Consider the following 15,932-nt stretch of genomic DNA (forward strand, 5'->3'; position numbering starts at 1 on the left):
CAAAAAAACAGAATGGTATTGTGTAATCCGTAAAATATTAAACAACAAGTTATGTTCATTAAAACAAGGAAAATTCATTAAAGTATGCAACTTTAATAAGTTATATTTCAAGAAAAGATTTTGTGTGTGTCATGTGAAGAATAATGAAAAAAGCCTAAATATTCAGCAAGAATGTGTTTTAAAATACTTCATTACAAAACCGTTTGTTGTAAGAAGGGATGGGTCGAATTTAAACAGGGCGTATTTAAACAGGTTATTTAAGTACCACCAAATGCAAGCGCCGAGTGAAGAAAAACCGCGAAAAAACTAAATATATACCCCACTAACCCACGAAATACACGTGCACCGTTAAAAGAAAATATTTAAGGTATCACTCCATATTTAACATAAGGTACAGAAACCATACATAAACACTCATTCAAGCTATATCCGATACGAGAATAATTTCATCTATATGTGTAAGTTTAAAGTATGGATCAAGTTTTCACATTGAATAAAACAAACTTTATTGACATTGGACAACTACAACCCGTAAATAACTGTAGTTTTCGTTTGTTTACGTGCAATGGACATAATTTTGAGTGTGTGCTCGTATGTGTTTATATTCTGCTTGATATAGTTAAAAGTTATCTCATGCGATCTTTTATAGTATTTTTCTTAAAATTGAAGACGCTGATAGATATAGAAGAACAAGTTGAACAGATTATGATGATGATATGACATACGTAAATATTTTGGTTTAATTTGTATTCCTCTGTTATACATGAAATACCTTAAAGTTTACAAATATGAAAGAATATTACAATTTGAAAGTATAATTTTTAAATGAATAAACGATATTTATTTGATTACACCGTGAATATTGTGTCGTTTATATTGAGTTGTAAAAAAATTAATACTATTTTTATAAGACAAGTTATTGCTATTTTTTGCACTTATTTATTTATTTAGTAAGCACTGAGTATTTTACATTTATTTATTTATTTATTTTTTATTATTATAATTGAGATAAAGTAAGTTTTTCATATAAATAAACACACAATCATAATTATAAAATTAGCAAACAATAGCACAAAGGGGAATCATACACAGAGAAAATTAGCTGATACATATTAAAAATATCATTTATGAAAAAACGTATATATAACTTGTATTTCAAATTTGACCAAAAAGCAATGACTGTCTTATCGATATTTGTAGTTATAGTTTATTATCTAAATAATTTGTTAATGATTGGATCATTATACCCAATATATTTAATCTTTTATTTTAAACCATGTATCAATAATTGAAGAACCTTATTTATTCCCCTCTAACTAATACATCTATATTTTGCAAAAATAAATATATTTCTTCACCTCTGGACTTGTAATTTGACTGGCTCCTTTTGTTCTACCTACTATAGAAGTTTCACAATCAAAATGAAACAAAACTTCACGAGTCTTAACAATTTCAATAATTTTGCAATCAATGGTTTTACAAACGAGCATACCAAAAAAAAATGTAAAAGTGTTTCACGTTCCGATTTGAAAAAAAAAAACACGCATAATTAATGTTCATTAGAATAGGTTTGGAAGCTAATATATTTATGTGTTATTCAAGTTTGAAACAAATGTTAGTAAGAATAATTTGTAAGATCAAAAACCAAGCATGTGTTTCATTCCAATCAAATTAACTAATTAGAACACAAGCATTCCGTTTACTCGGACAAGTTGATACATCAACATTAATATATATATTGTTTATGGCTAATGTTCCTTTATTTTAACGTTATATGAGCTTTTTATAGATGAATTGGAAGCAATTTAATCCTTGATAATCTTTCTGATCGCACTGCTTTATTTCAGATTCGTAATTTCTGTTCAGATTTGACATGTCACAGGCAAGAAAATTCAGTATAGGATCAATTTCCTGTACTCTAGCTATCAGCATAACAAGTGCATCAGTACCATATTGGCTTGTTGAAGATTTAACGGCTTTTGATGGAACACATATCACTGAGGGATTGTGGGAGGCATGTATAGACTCACCAGATATTAAACAATGCTTTACTTTATCTGACAAAAGAAGTAAATTTCAATATTATAAGCACGGTAAGGGTTAAGAAATAAATATAACCACAAATTATGTTTACACACTACGATTTTGAATAGTGTAAGATAGACTTTTCGACACACCTAAATGTAAACAAATTTAAAAAAAATAAAACGGTTAGAAACCCCTAAATTATAACTCAACACTATCGGTTTAACTTTCATTTAGCTTAAAATAAATAGTTTCATTTGTTCAAATTAATTATTGTTACAAACATGCACATATACACATTTTTTTTTTTGCAAATATGAAATTAGTCTGATGTTTTTGTTTTGTTTTCAGTTTCTGATTTTGTTATTGCAACGAGAGGTTCCATGATGTCTAGCATCATTATACAAACTATTTGTCTACTATTGGCTATTAGATATAAATTTGTTATTCATATAAATCTATGGTCAGATTACGTTCATATTACATTTCTGATTTTAGGATGTAAGTAATGATCACTGATTTCATTTTCTTAGTTGGTACCGCTTTCTATCTACAGCTAGTGTCAACAGCATTTGCAATTTTCAGTGTGTATTTGATTGTCAGAGCAAAAGGTATACAAGAGGAACACAATATATGCATAATTGTACAAAATATTTAACTCTTTTTTAAAAACATTTACAGTCCCAGGAAGCACAATGGTTTTGACGTTGTAAATGAAATGAAAATATATAGAAAGTGGAGACTCCCCTGTTGGGTTTCATTTTTTTAATAAAATAGAACGTACATTAAATATGATGATCTAAATCAAAATCTTGTAACATGTGTGTGATTTAATTTCGTACATTTAATTGGAACAGTACACCATCCTTTCAAGAACTTGCTAAATTATTTCGACTGATACTGAAATCCTTTGATGAAAGTTAAATAAAAATGCTTATTTATCGCACATAGCATGTAATTTACTAGAATTTTCAATCTTTATACTTTTCCTTAAATCTTTTTCTCAGTTTTGATTTTATCGAAATGTTTTGTTCATGTTTATCCCTGCAGCTTTAACGCGTCTCCTATTTTCCCTGTTATTTTACCCTGTTAAACACATAGGGTACACTTTATTTTGTTTTGATTTTTTATATCTTTTTCGTATCTGCCAGGCTCAATGAGAAGATTATTGCGCAGAATAACAAATCAATATGGTTCAGGTAACATGTTTAAATATTTTCATAGTTAATATCAATCATTTAACGCTTGTAAACGAATATTAAGCCGTTACCATTTACAACTGCTTTCCGGTAGTGTATTAAACAATGTAATACGTTATTTACAATATAAACACTGTTGTACAGCGTCCACCGGATATAGTCCCTTAAAACACCGAAAACAAATGTAGAAAGCTACATACCGAGTACACCCAAGGTAATGTTTTAACCTTTTTTTTTCAAAAAGTAAAAACTCTTATTAGATACAGCAAATGCGTTTTGGGCTTGATTTAGTGGTAAATATCAACATCGTTCGCAAATGTCAACAAATACGCTACATTTTATCGCCAAGTTAACACAAAGTATTCAATTTGCAGACAAAAGCTTATATTGCTCTAAAACCTGAAACACTAAGCTTTACAAAATTGTTTAGTTTGGTAAAAATGATGAAGTTATGTTAAAACATTACCTGGGGTGTACTCGACGTGATGCTTTCTACTTTTTTTTCGTTTTTTTAGGGGCTATATCCGGTGGACGCTGTACAAAGCTATTTATTATCTGTTAAACCGTTTTGCTGTTTTCATTTTACAATATCAACAACTAAAAGTGCATAACTTTGTCATGATATTTGAAGCTGAGCTGGTTTTGCATTTTTTTATTATCATAATTACCAGCATTTTATGAAACATTTACTCTTTTCCTACATTAAATATATGCAAATAGCTTTTAACACACTTAACGGATAATTTACAATATACTGTCAAAATCTGAGATATTTTACTCTGTCTTAAACAGAAATTCAAATTTCTGAAATTTTGACTGTTTGTTGCATATGGAAAACAGGCGTTTTGCATATGCCCTGAATACATTAAAATGAAACAATTTCTTTTCTTTTCATTTTTGAGTTGTTAGTGACAAATGAACAAAGAACATGAACTACAAATAATTTCTAGATAATATTATGTACCGATAACCTCCCTTCAGTTTTTAAAGACATTGCAGAATACGTAATACTATTATCGCATTGTAAAGTAATAACATCTCTGGCTAAAAAACTAGATCTATCATAATGCAAAAATTGTTGATATTGAGATGTAAACTACAGAAAAAGCTAAAATTGTTAACCATATTGCATATTGATTAATTCATTTAAACAATATTTCAAAACATTACTTATCTCTAGATACTTCTAATGCAACATTTCAACATTTTCGTTTTTATTAAACAGTCACTGCTGATCGTGACGATGAGGGGACACAGCGTATACAATAGCTTGTGCATGTAGGACATACTTCTACAGTCTATGAACCCAACCAATCAAACCGAGCATGAACCATTTTCACTGCTTTTTTGTGGCTTTCCACTTAATCTTGGATTTTCTAAATTTGCTGTTTTCTTTCTTCTTTGCGGTGGATAGTAAGTAATGTGAAGTAATTACTTTGAAATAGTTATGTATTTGTATCTGTTTGTGCCATTGTTTGAAAATGATTGATTTCCGTGAATATGTAAATTATCAAAATTCTGTATCCTGTTTATGAGTTCATAAAATTTACATGATTTCAGCTGACAAATGAGAATTTATGTTCCATTGATTTACAATGACTTCAAACAGAACTACATGGTGCTAACAGAATAAATTGTACCGCTAGAATTGTTTTCATAAACGTAAAAAACATACCATTTGCGAATATGTTTGTTTCATATTCATAAAGTTCAAAACCATTCATTTAAGATGACATGTTTTATTTTAACACAAAACCCCAACCAACTGACATATCCTCCGATGGGACAACTTCATCAATAATTAAATGGACCCAATGAAGCTAATTGGCATTGCATAACACTGTATAACATAAAACATTGTATCGTTCATTACAAAAGATTTTAATAATTTATCAGTAGACCTACAGGAAACGTGCAGCATATGTAGTATTCATAGAACTACTTTATGTAAGAGGAAATCTGCAAAATGGAACATCATCTAAAGGAGAGAGGATTAAGTGCATGCTGACAAACGAGTGCTTTACATCTGTACTCAATACGTTTTAACAGACACATTTCCTAGCTTTAACCCAAGACTAAAAAATAGTCTTCAATAGTTAATAGTACAACATGCACTTGTTTAAATTCGAACGCAGAAACTTATAAAAAAAACTATAGCAGTCTTTTTATAAAGTCACTTTCGATATCTTAAATTGTGTGAATATAATAACAAAAGCTTTCAGGAAATGAAAATTCAATGAATAAAGGAATGGAATATCAAAATACATAGAACAATCCATGTAACATCCCAATGGGTGTCGAGTGGTTATTTCATGTCAAAGAGATAAAACTAACCGGTAAACGACTTTGGCAAATTAAACATTTTCTCTGTAAAATCATAAGTTCAAGTTTTGCATTAGAAAGTTAAAGGACCTAGGGATATCAATACTGAATTGTAGACGTTAAGAGCCCTTACAAAGTAATGTGATATTAATTATATCCATATATTTAACATGATGTTGAGCCCCCTTATAAAATAATGTGATAATGGATCCAAATATCGTTCATGCTGTTAAGCGAACTTTAAAAGTCTCCCCGTACATTTAATCAATGATGTTATATTTTCGATCCTTGAAGATCGTTCAGCACGACATTATTGTTGTGCTTGTGTGTTTTTTTTTTTAGTTTCAACTTTTCGGCATTTTCTAGTTGGGTGGTTCCGATATTCCTACTTGGATAATGTTGAATCACCATTAGGATATGTTGCCTGCTTTTTAAATTTGTCTTTTGACGTCTTATCTGTGATACGCAGGCTTCAAAACCTCTGATCCCCTTTCAAAATTCAATTTTATTTAGTTCTGCCCATTGTTTTCTCGTTTAGGGCACAGCTTTTTATTACTTGGGGACCATACGCCACTTTTCATGGAATGGCACGGAAGTGTCACATTGAAGGTTCCATGACAACTGCCGTATGAACACATCTGCGGATGATTCTAAATTCAAAATTTTACTATTGCATAATTTAATGTTGAATTCTGCTTAAGCCGGGGCTGGAGGGCGTGGACGGTAACTTGCACTTTGGTAGCACTCCACACTAAATTTCAAGTTTCTGCCGTCAATGTCCTACAAGCAATATGTCTAATAAATCTGATCCCAAACTACACAACCTGGAAAAAGAAAACACATTTTGTTACGAACATATATGTCATAACATTGCAAATCTGTAATGAAATCATCCCATGTGCAACAGTCAGGCAGTTAAAAAAATTCCAATTCATTCCGTAAAAGCCAAAAATCTATAGTGGTCCGTGACCCAAAACAACATTTTTCGTCCCTCCGGCAAAAAATACCTGCAAATATACGGACTACAGAAACTCTGTCACTGCTTTAGCAACTCCCTATGCATGCAAACTATCACAAAGAAATAGGTGCTTGGCCTTGTAGATTTTTTGCTATTGCTGAAAGTTTGTACCCCCCTGTAAAATCACTTGTTTTCACCGAGCATGCTGTTTAAAAGCAATGTTTACAAACAATGGCGGCCTTGACATCTATAATAAACAGCATGTTATTTCTAACCATGTTTTCGAATTTGCCAATGATCATATTACATGTTACAAAAACAAATTTCATGCTGAAAATGCATTTTAAAGACAACCAGTCATTTAAATCCACAATAGTCACTATATCCATGAAATCCTCCCTGGCCATTCGAAGCTGTGGCTTCATTTAGTGTGGTGTGCTGCCTTTCCAGTACCGTCCATGAACAGGCTCAATCAAACCGAGCCTGCAACATTTTCAATTTTGCTGTGTTGGGCTTTCTTTAGGGATTCTGTATTTATCTATTTTGTAAGTCCCTAGATGTCAACTGTCATTATTTCATTCGACTTTCCTGAAAATTTGCGAGTGTACCTGAATCCGACACAGATCATGAAAAGAACTACTGTGGGTTACTAAACCCCAAATTAGCTTTTATATCCATTTAATCAAAATTCCTGAAAGTCTTCGAGGATGTCAAAAACAGCCGCAGACCAGTGAAATTGACCCAGGAATATCTATACACAACACAACGGTATTCGAAATGACAATGAATCCATAAGGTATAAAAGAAATAAGAATGCGATAATGTTTATGTCGAAATATACAGTGTATTATGACCGATGATTGATACATAGGTTTACCTTCACGTATTTAGCTATATCACTTGTCCGCTCTATCGATTGATGCATCCTGATATAAATTTCAGACTGGGACCACTGAATCCTTTGAAACCCGCCTCTTCTTCTTCCGCGTAATGTCTTTGTTATCAAATATATCCATGTTTGTAACACATTTCTTCACTCTTCGATATCCACACAGTCACTGACCCTCATTACATCATTTAAGAGTATGGCATACAAGTGCATATTATTAATACAAGTGTGTGATGCGAAGAGCAGCTTGGCATTCAATGAACATTTTTTTAACTATATCAAACATAAACTAGGAACAATTAAGCGAGATTGTTCAGGGTTTGTATTTACTCTCACTCAGGGTCGTCCCCATTGATAATAACATTTTCAGAGACATTAGGAGTGACAGAAAAATGCAGAAGGAAAAAAAGAGGAGGCATCAGGAGTTAAAGAGCGGCCTGAAGAGTAAAAGATGGGGTATGTGGGCAAAAATCGTGACAGGGAGATATGAGCTTTGTTATATAATCTTCAACTAGAGATATTTTAAGTTACATCCTCAACAATCTCGCAAAATTGTTCCTAGTTCATACGACGTCGTATACTATTTATATCGCTAACTTCATTACTCTAATGATCTAATGAAGACTCTTCTAATCCAGAATGTGTATCATTTTAATTGAAATTGGATATTAACAGCTTTCGAGCTAAATAATGAATATTAAATTATATACATATTTCTGTATAATACAACATGTTTATTCATATTTTACTATCATAGAATATAATTTACTATACTATATTGTTTACGGAAAAGGTACAACCAGCAATGAATTTCTTTTCGAACTTTCAATGAAGTACTGCGTTTTATAAAGTTGCAAAATAAAATAAATCTAGTAGTACTCTATAATTTTTGTTTATTGGATGGACGTTCATGTGTTTGCCCATGCGTACAGCAAAAAACGTTAAGATATATCGTGTCTCTATTAATAATGAATTGTGTTGTATTGATAACAAAGTGTTTAAAAATACATAGCGGCAGCATTTGTTATTTATCCTTCACGCATCTTAACCAATGTATTTGACTACTGATCCAGCAAAATTCTTCAATCGAGACTTACCTTAAATAAGTGTTAGTGATAAGCTGCTTTGAAGAAAATTAGTGACCTTTGTTGCTTTTAAGTTTTTATTTTATAAATACGTAATAGAAATACACAATCACGTTCAATCCCATATCATTCGATGTAGTTTTCATGTTTTAGTCATATCAGAATGAACTTGTTTATCTTTTAAGAGAAATAAATTACTAGTGACATCTTAAATTTAGACGAATTAAAAAGTGTTTTTGAGATGTTTGGAAAAATGTATGATTGTAGAGTTATATGTTTTTATCTGTTACATTATTTCAAATATTTAATGATACATGCCAAAGAAGAAAATTTAATAATTGTTTATAATCATGAACTTGAAACAAGATCGTGCTCTACATCTATAACCGATGTGAGTTATACACAATGTTTAGGCTATTTCCGGAGTAACAATACTTACATCAATGCTGTAGTTTACAGAAGAAGATTTCATCTGTGTGATATGTATTCTGTTGCTGGAAAGTTTGCTTATAAACAGAAGCCTGGGTCAATGCTCGCACATCGCCCTATAATTGGTAAGTTGAGCAAAGAGTAAACTTTTACATTAAGAAAGGGTAACAAACAATTTTACTCTTATAACCCTATTTCACATGTATTTATAATTAGTGCATTAAAATATTAAATTAAGATATCTAAATATTAAAAGTATGGAAAATTGGTGATCCCTCGGAAGAAACAAAATTAAGTGAAAATTACATATGAAAAAAGAATAAGTTTAATAATAATAATAATAATAATAATAATAATAATAATAATAATAATAATAATAATAATAATTATAATAATAATGATGATGATGATGATGTTGATGATAATGATGATAATTGCCCACTGAATGCCGTTTTATTACAATACGTCGCTACGTTTCCCTGGCAACTGTTATAGGTACAACAACCCTTCATGCTAACAATTTATCTTAAAATCAACATTATTTGAAGGATATTGATTGTTCATCATGCTTATATATAACATCGATTTACGTCGGCACATATCGAAAGAAATTGTCATTTTTTTGTCAAATTTGTCTTTTGCTTCAGCTACATTTATTTTTTGATTCAAAGTAGGTTTTAAACGAAAATCCAGAAATGAAATTAAGAATTTTATGTTGTTCTTTAAACGTTCTTTTAAATGTACACTCATTTAAATTGGCACAAGAATGCTTGTCATTGACTCAAATGTTTCGGTAAACGTAGTTTTACCATCCCTTTTCCGGTAGTTGTCATGCTTTTTCATCAGTGAAAAGCTTAAGGTCGCTCTGAGTAAATGGCATCCGCTAGACGACTACTAAGAAAACTATACAGATATACCGAAGTGTTGTGAATTCAATATAATTTGTTAATACATGTATGTGGTTAAAAAATGGCCATTTTCAAGAACAATGATGGACTGGGCCGAATCTTATTTACCGTTATCCGTATACTTGTAATACGCTTTAAACATTGTTTTGAGAAGTCAGTATTTTCCTGAAATATGTATTTTTTGTATCAGTTCGTATTTTACAAAAATACGAAATTCATTATTTTGGCAAATACGAATTCTGTATATAAAAACAGAAAATTGGGATGAACTTCTTAATAGCCCAATTTCTTTTAGACTAATGAAACAATCAGATCTGACATTCAGAATAACAAGGAAAAGTTAAGCTTTAAACCGATTGAAAAGATTTCCAGCATTTATTGTCATGTTAATTGAATACTGATATCATGGTCAGTGGAAAGAAGATTTGATATCTCGACAGATTTTCGACAGTGTCCGTAGCATGTACAACAAAAAGTGACATTATAACTTGAAATGTCTAGTTATTTGTATAAAGTTTTACAACACTCATTTGTGTGGTATCCTGGCTCTGTACCAATCGATTCCCTATATACTAAGAAAAGATCAGGATCAGGATCAAGTAATTCTGATTTTTTTTATTGTTTCAAAAAGTCTATCGTGGTTTGCTAGAATTAAAAGGTAACTATTCAAAATGTAAAACATAGCTAGTTTGCAAAGGAAACAAAACCTTTTTTAGATATAATAAACAAATGACAAAACAAAAACAGAAATATTCGGATCAATGTTAGGATCAGCGCCAATGTTTGGATTAACTGTTAAATGCCCGAATCTTGCAAAAAATAAACAATAACCTTATTCTAAAAGTTCATAACCTTGCTATTTCAAGTCTAGTTGTGTCAAATTAATATAAGATATTAAATCTTTAAGGATTAATTATTCAGAATATTAGACTCTTTAAATTTCAAACTTATCCTGATCTGAACATTAGGCCTGAACATCAGAAAAATCTTTATTGGTCAATAAAAACTGAAAAATTTCTATAATAAGATGTAAAGTTCTAGCCCATATAATATAAGAAGTAAAATACAGTTCTTGTCCATATAAAATATGTAAGGGATAGTTCTAAAATGAAATGTACGTGAAAGTCCTTTACTTTATAGTTTAATATTTGAGATATTTAAGTTTTTGTTAAACATACTTCCTCCCACATAACATTTTACACTGTGTTAAAATTCCTAGTGAACATTTTATTTGACATGAGGAAGTACTCAATCTATTTAACACTAGAATTTACTGAGTTATAAATTTTGTCAAAAATAACTATAGAGCGTTGTAGGGTATATGTGAACCGTCGGGTATTTTGGACCGCTTCTCATTATAACGTTTAGAATTATAATTTCATTAAGTTTTTTCGATTAGAAATGAAAATCAATCATCCTCTTTTCTGCTGGCTTCAACCTAGTGCCTTTACAGTAAGTGAATATAATTATTTTTTGCATGATGTGAAATTTAGGAGAATCATGCCACTCTTTTATAATAAGCTTAAGAAAAAATAGCCAATACTTAAATTCATAAAACCTGTTTATGATATATTTTGTAGAAGTAAACTATAAATCTAGGATGAAAAAAATCCCCTGATTATAATGTGAGCATATTTTGTTGTTAATACTACTTGATTCATCATAAAATGTGGTTCCAAAACTCCCGACAAAATTTTATTGATGTAAGGTGTTTTGGGACACATGAATATCAAATGTTTATTATGTTATTTGATATATTATAGAAACGTATCAGGAACTCAATGAAGGTGTGTTTGTATGTCACATCGCTCTTCCACCAAAAACTTTCACACTCCTATTTGTTTAATCATGAAGATGAAAATATTGGGAAACACACCTGCCAGGTACCCTTCATGTATGATGTTCAATAAAAGTCCGATATGTAATAGCCCTTCTCCCATATTTTAAATAATTAAAAAGAGATGCATTATTACCATGTCTAACTCTGTCATGTCATGTATAGAATGTCTGTAATATGTTGTCCTCATGGGCTTATTGGCCCATTGGAAGATGAAATAAATGAATTCAATATTAATATTAAATGATCGTTGATGTGTTCAATTGGTTTATTATTTACAGTTTGCATATATTATTGCATATCAATCAAGTTTTTATAAATATAATTAAATATAATTGCCTACCGACTGCGTATAGTTAGTGTTTGAATTTGAGTTTATATACCGAAACACGCCCGACTTAATTATTTACACATACATCTTACAATGTCATTACGATTACTTATAGATATATCATGTTCAAATTTGATATCGGGAAATATTGATAATTGCTTCACAGTCTCTTTGTGAATATTTAATAGACATGTTCTGACTTCACAAAAAGTAGATATGTCATGTTTAAAACTGTAAACACTATAGGTTTTGTTTTTAAGAAAAGACCAGCTTTGCTTGTCCAATAATCGGGAACGCGGCTTCCAATACATTGTGAATTCATTTTTAATCTAATTAGTGATATTTAGTGCGGATTTCATAGGTTGTAACAAACTGATTTGATTAAAGTATTTTACACAAATATGAGCTTTGAAACGAGACAAAATGTATAAAAGATTGTAATTGACTTGTAGAACCAAAGGTGCTACTTCATTGATCTAACGCCCAGTAAGGAAACGTTAGTTATATTGACTGTTGATGAATGAAAAGATTTAATCTTTGAAGCAAAAATTTCAATTTTGTCAATAATTCGCGCTGTTGTTTTGCAAAAACGTTACATAATTGCTGCAACAGTTTATTACAACCATAAAAGTTATGTGTTATTGTTGAAATTAATTCAATATCACTTACAGTACATCAGCTCATAGTGTTGGTTATATAGATTTGCCGAACGTTTTGTGGCCTACTATTAATTTATGATTATGTAAGTTTGAAAAGGACACATCAATGTATTTTATGGACTTCATTCCTGTCTTAATTCATTTAATGTACAAAAATATCATAAGGTTGCATAGCAGTCTTGATCTTATTTGTAATCCTTTATTTCATTTTGTGTTGCGCATAGTGGTCAGTTGAATTGAAAGGAAGATCTAGGATTTAATTCTTGCAATTGCGAAGCGCATATTGATCAGTTGAATTAAAGGGATGCACTAAGATTTAATTATTGCGTTTGCACAGCGCATATTGATCAGTTAAATTGTAAGGAAGATCTAAAATTTTATTATTGCGTTTGCGTAACTCATATTAATCACTTGAAATGAAGGGATGAACTGAGATTTAATTATAGCGTTTGCAAAGATCTAAACTGTTATTCTTTCGTAAGCGCAGCGTAATTTAAAAGTTACACCGCATTGCTAAAGCTTAGCTGTCATTTTTTTGTTGCACAGCGTGTGCGTAGTCGTCGGAACGTTTGATGTCATTTTTCTTAATTAACGTCCGTTTCCAATCCCTTAATGAAATCATGTTTCATGCTTAAAAAAAACAAGAAGAAAAATTTGTTTGCTTTGAGTAAACTTGCTTTATATCACAAGGTAAGGTGATCAAACATCTCTTTGTCAGGTGTGCTATGCTCGTGAAAATATTTTAAGCGCTTTGCCGTGGAACGGAAAGTTATCTTTCTATCTTAAATATGTTTTAGGACAATTATGTTTTGGAATAATGCTCCTGATCAGCTAAACTAAATTGACGATGTCTTTATCGCATGTGCATAATTCAAATTTCGTTTCAAAAATTATGCAAGAGATTTGGATAAAAATCAAGTGGACCGAAACGTTCGAGACAGTGAGCCTCTATTTTAGTTTCATTTAAACCCATTTTACTATCCAGAGGACGTTTATAGAACACACAATAAAATTACATTAAGGAATTATTTTGTGCGCCACTTTAAAGTCGAAAAATGTTGTTAAACGGAACTTGAAATTGTCAAATAATTTCTATATCATCAAAAAATGATTAACGTTAAATAAGGTTAATGTTAAGAAAAATATGTTAGCCGGCAGCGTTGTTATGCCCGTCAATGTTGTCAAGTTTACGCAATGACGTCATGTTTTAAAAACAGATATGGTGGTCAACTTTGACATTCTGTGTACACAACATGACGGAAAATAACATAAACGTAACATTGCAATTTAACTGAATAAGGCCTTAAATGGGAATCATCACCTGTCAGGAAAGTACGTGCTTATACTTATTACTCTCCAATTGAAACATACATAAGAAGACGCTTTTAGCCTGTTAATTTTTAATGTTTCATTCTCATTTTTAGAACAAAGTGACTGTCTCTCACTTTTTGAAAGAGGATCGACGGAAGATGGTTTATATACAATACAACCCCTCATAGCTTTAAACATACAAACATGGTGCGATATGAAAAATGGTGGATGGACAGTTATACAACGTCGACTGGACGGGTCAGAAAACTTCTACAGAACATGGACGGATTATGTTTGTGGATTCGGTAACAGATCAGGAGAGTACTGGCTTGGTCTTGAGAATATATATCGGCTTACTACTGTAAACAGTTCTTTGAGAATTGATATGGACGCATTTGAAGACGTATCACATATACATGCCTATGCACAGTATGACACGTTCAAAATTGACGGCGAAGATTCAAATTTTAGATTGCATGTAAATGGGTACTCCGGAAACTGCGGTGATAGTCTAAGTTTACATGATGGAAATGTGTTCTCGACTAAAGATAGGGATAACGACGGATGGCCGTACAACTGCGCTCAAATATTGAAAGGAGCATGGTGTTATGAAGCTTTTTTTGTCATCATAGCAATTTGAATGGATTGTACTTATCGGGGGAATCACTCTACTTTCGCTAAATGGTATAAACTGGCACTCGTGTTGGGGTCATCATTATTCTATTCGCCGTGTAGTGATGAAGGTAAAAAGAAATTTTCCGTAACAGCAAAACGACGGCAAATACGATTTTGTACTAAATATTAACAGAAATATTAAAATACCGTACTGGAAAGAAAAACACAAAACATTCTTAACATGATTTAACGATTGAATAATAAAGTGATGTGGTGCAATACGTCACGGCACGAAAAAGCCAATTATATTGGATATTATTTTAAGTGCATCATATTGTGTACTAATAATGACGACTTAAATTTCATTATTCGCATTTCTCTATTTGATTTATTTCAGCTACGAGAATGCCTGAACTGAAATTAATAAACATCTTTCGACAAGTCGTCAATTAAGAAAATTCGTCATTCAATCAATCATTATGGTGTAAACTGCAGAACTAAAATTAATCTTCCTCAGGTGATCAAATAAACAACTATTGTATGCCGTTTCTTAAAAATAGACATTATATACATAACAGACTTCACAAATTTCACCTTGAAAATTTAACCCAGCTATATGTTAAATGTATGCATGTGAACGCCCAATGTTAGTTATATCGTGTTCGTATTTAAATATGCTTCTTCTAAGAATAAGTTTTTGAAAAGTATATTATTAGTTATAATAATATTCGTGTACCTGCGTTTAACAAATTACTTAAAACAGATATAAGATGTATCGTTCAAGACGTAGTTTGAAACAAATATTGTATATATATGGCTATTATCCTGAATATCTTAAAATATAAATAGATAAGTAACATTTACTATAAATTGGTATTTTTCTCAGGTTAAACAAAATTAATGTGTATAGTCATTTGCTGCTTCATAATTTATATAGTAATCAACACGTTACAGAATTATTAACAAAGTAACAGTACCTCTGGAATAGAATGGATTAGGATCATAAGCTTGCTACACTTTTCATGTGTATCTGTTTTTTATTTCAGAATGTAGCAAATAGAAAAAGTGATAAACAAAAACATCTTAAAATAAGACGTATTAACAAGTGTTTTTAAGTTTCTGGGAAAAAGATGTATGCTTGTAGAGTTATATGTTTTTATCTGTTATATTATCTCATATATTTCATAAAAGACACCCAAGAAGAGAATTCAATAATTGTTTATAATCATGGACTTGAAACAAGATCGTGCTTTACATCTATAACCGATGCGAGTTATACACAGTGTTTAGATTATTTCCGAAATAACAATACTTACATCAATGCTGTAGTTTACAGAAGAAGATGTCATCTGTGTGATATGTAT

The 15,932-nt window shown here is 30.9% G+C and overlaps 1 protein-coding gene across 1 annotated transcript; it reads left to right on the top strand.

The window, feature by feature from the left end:
* Window positions 1-7,785: 7,785 nt before the first annotated feature.
* On the top strand, window positions 7,786-14,593 carry LOC132755686 (angiopoietin-related protein 2-like). Its single transcript, XM_060746578.1, has 4 exons — window positions 7,786-7,849; window positions 8,892-9,032; window positions 11,579-11,602; window positions 14,067-14,593. Exons 1-4 carry the CDS (start codon window positions 7,786-7,788, stop codon window positions 14,591-14,593), a joined length of 756 nt encoding a protein of 251 aa, XP_060602561.1.
* The last annotated feature ends 1,339 nt before the right edge of the window (window positions 14,594-15,932 follow it).

Source organism: Ruditapes philippinarum, unplaced genomic scaffold, assembly GCF_026571515.1.
Source record: "Ruditapes philippinarum isolate M1 unplaced genomic scaffold, ASM2657151v2 ctg10339_1_1_1_1, whole genome shotgun sequence".
Classification (NCBI taxonomy): domain Eukaryota; kingdom Metazoa; phylum Mollusca; class Bivalvia; order Venerida; family Veneridae; genus Ruditapes; species Ruditapes philippinarum.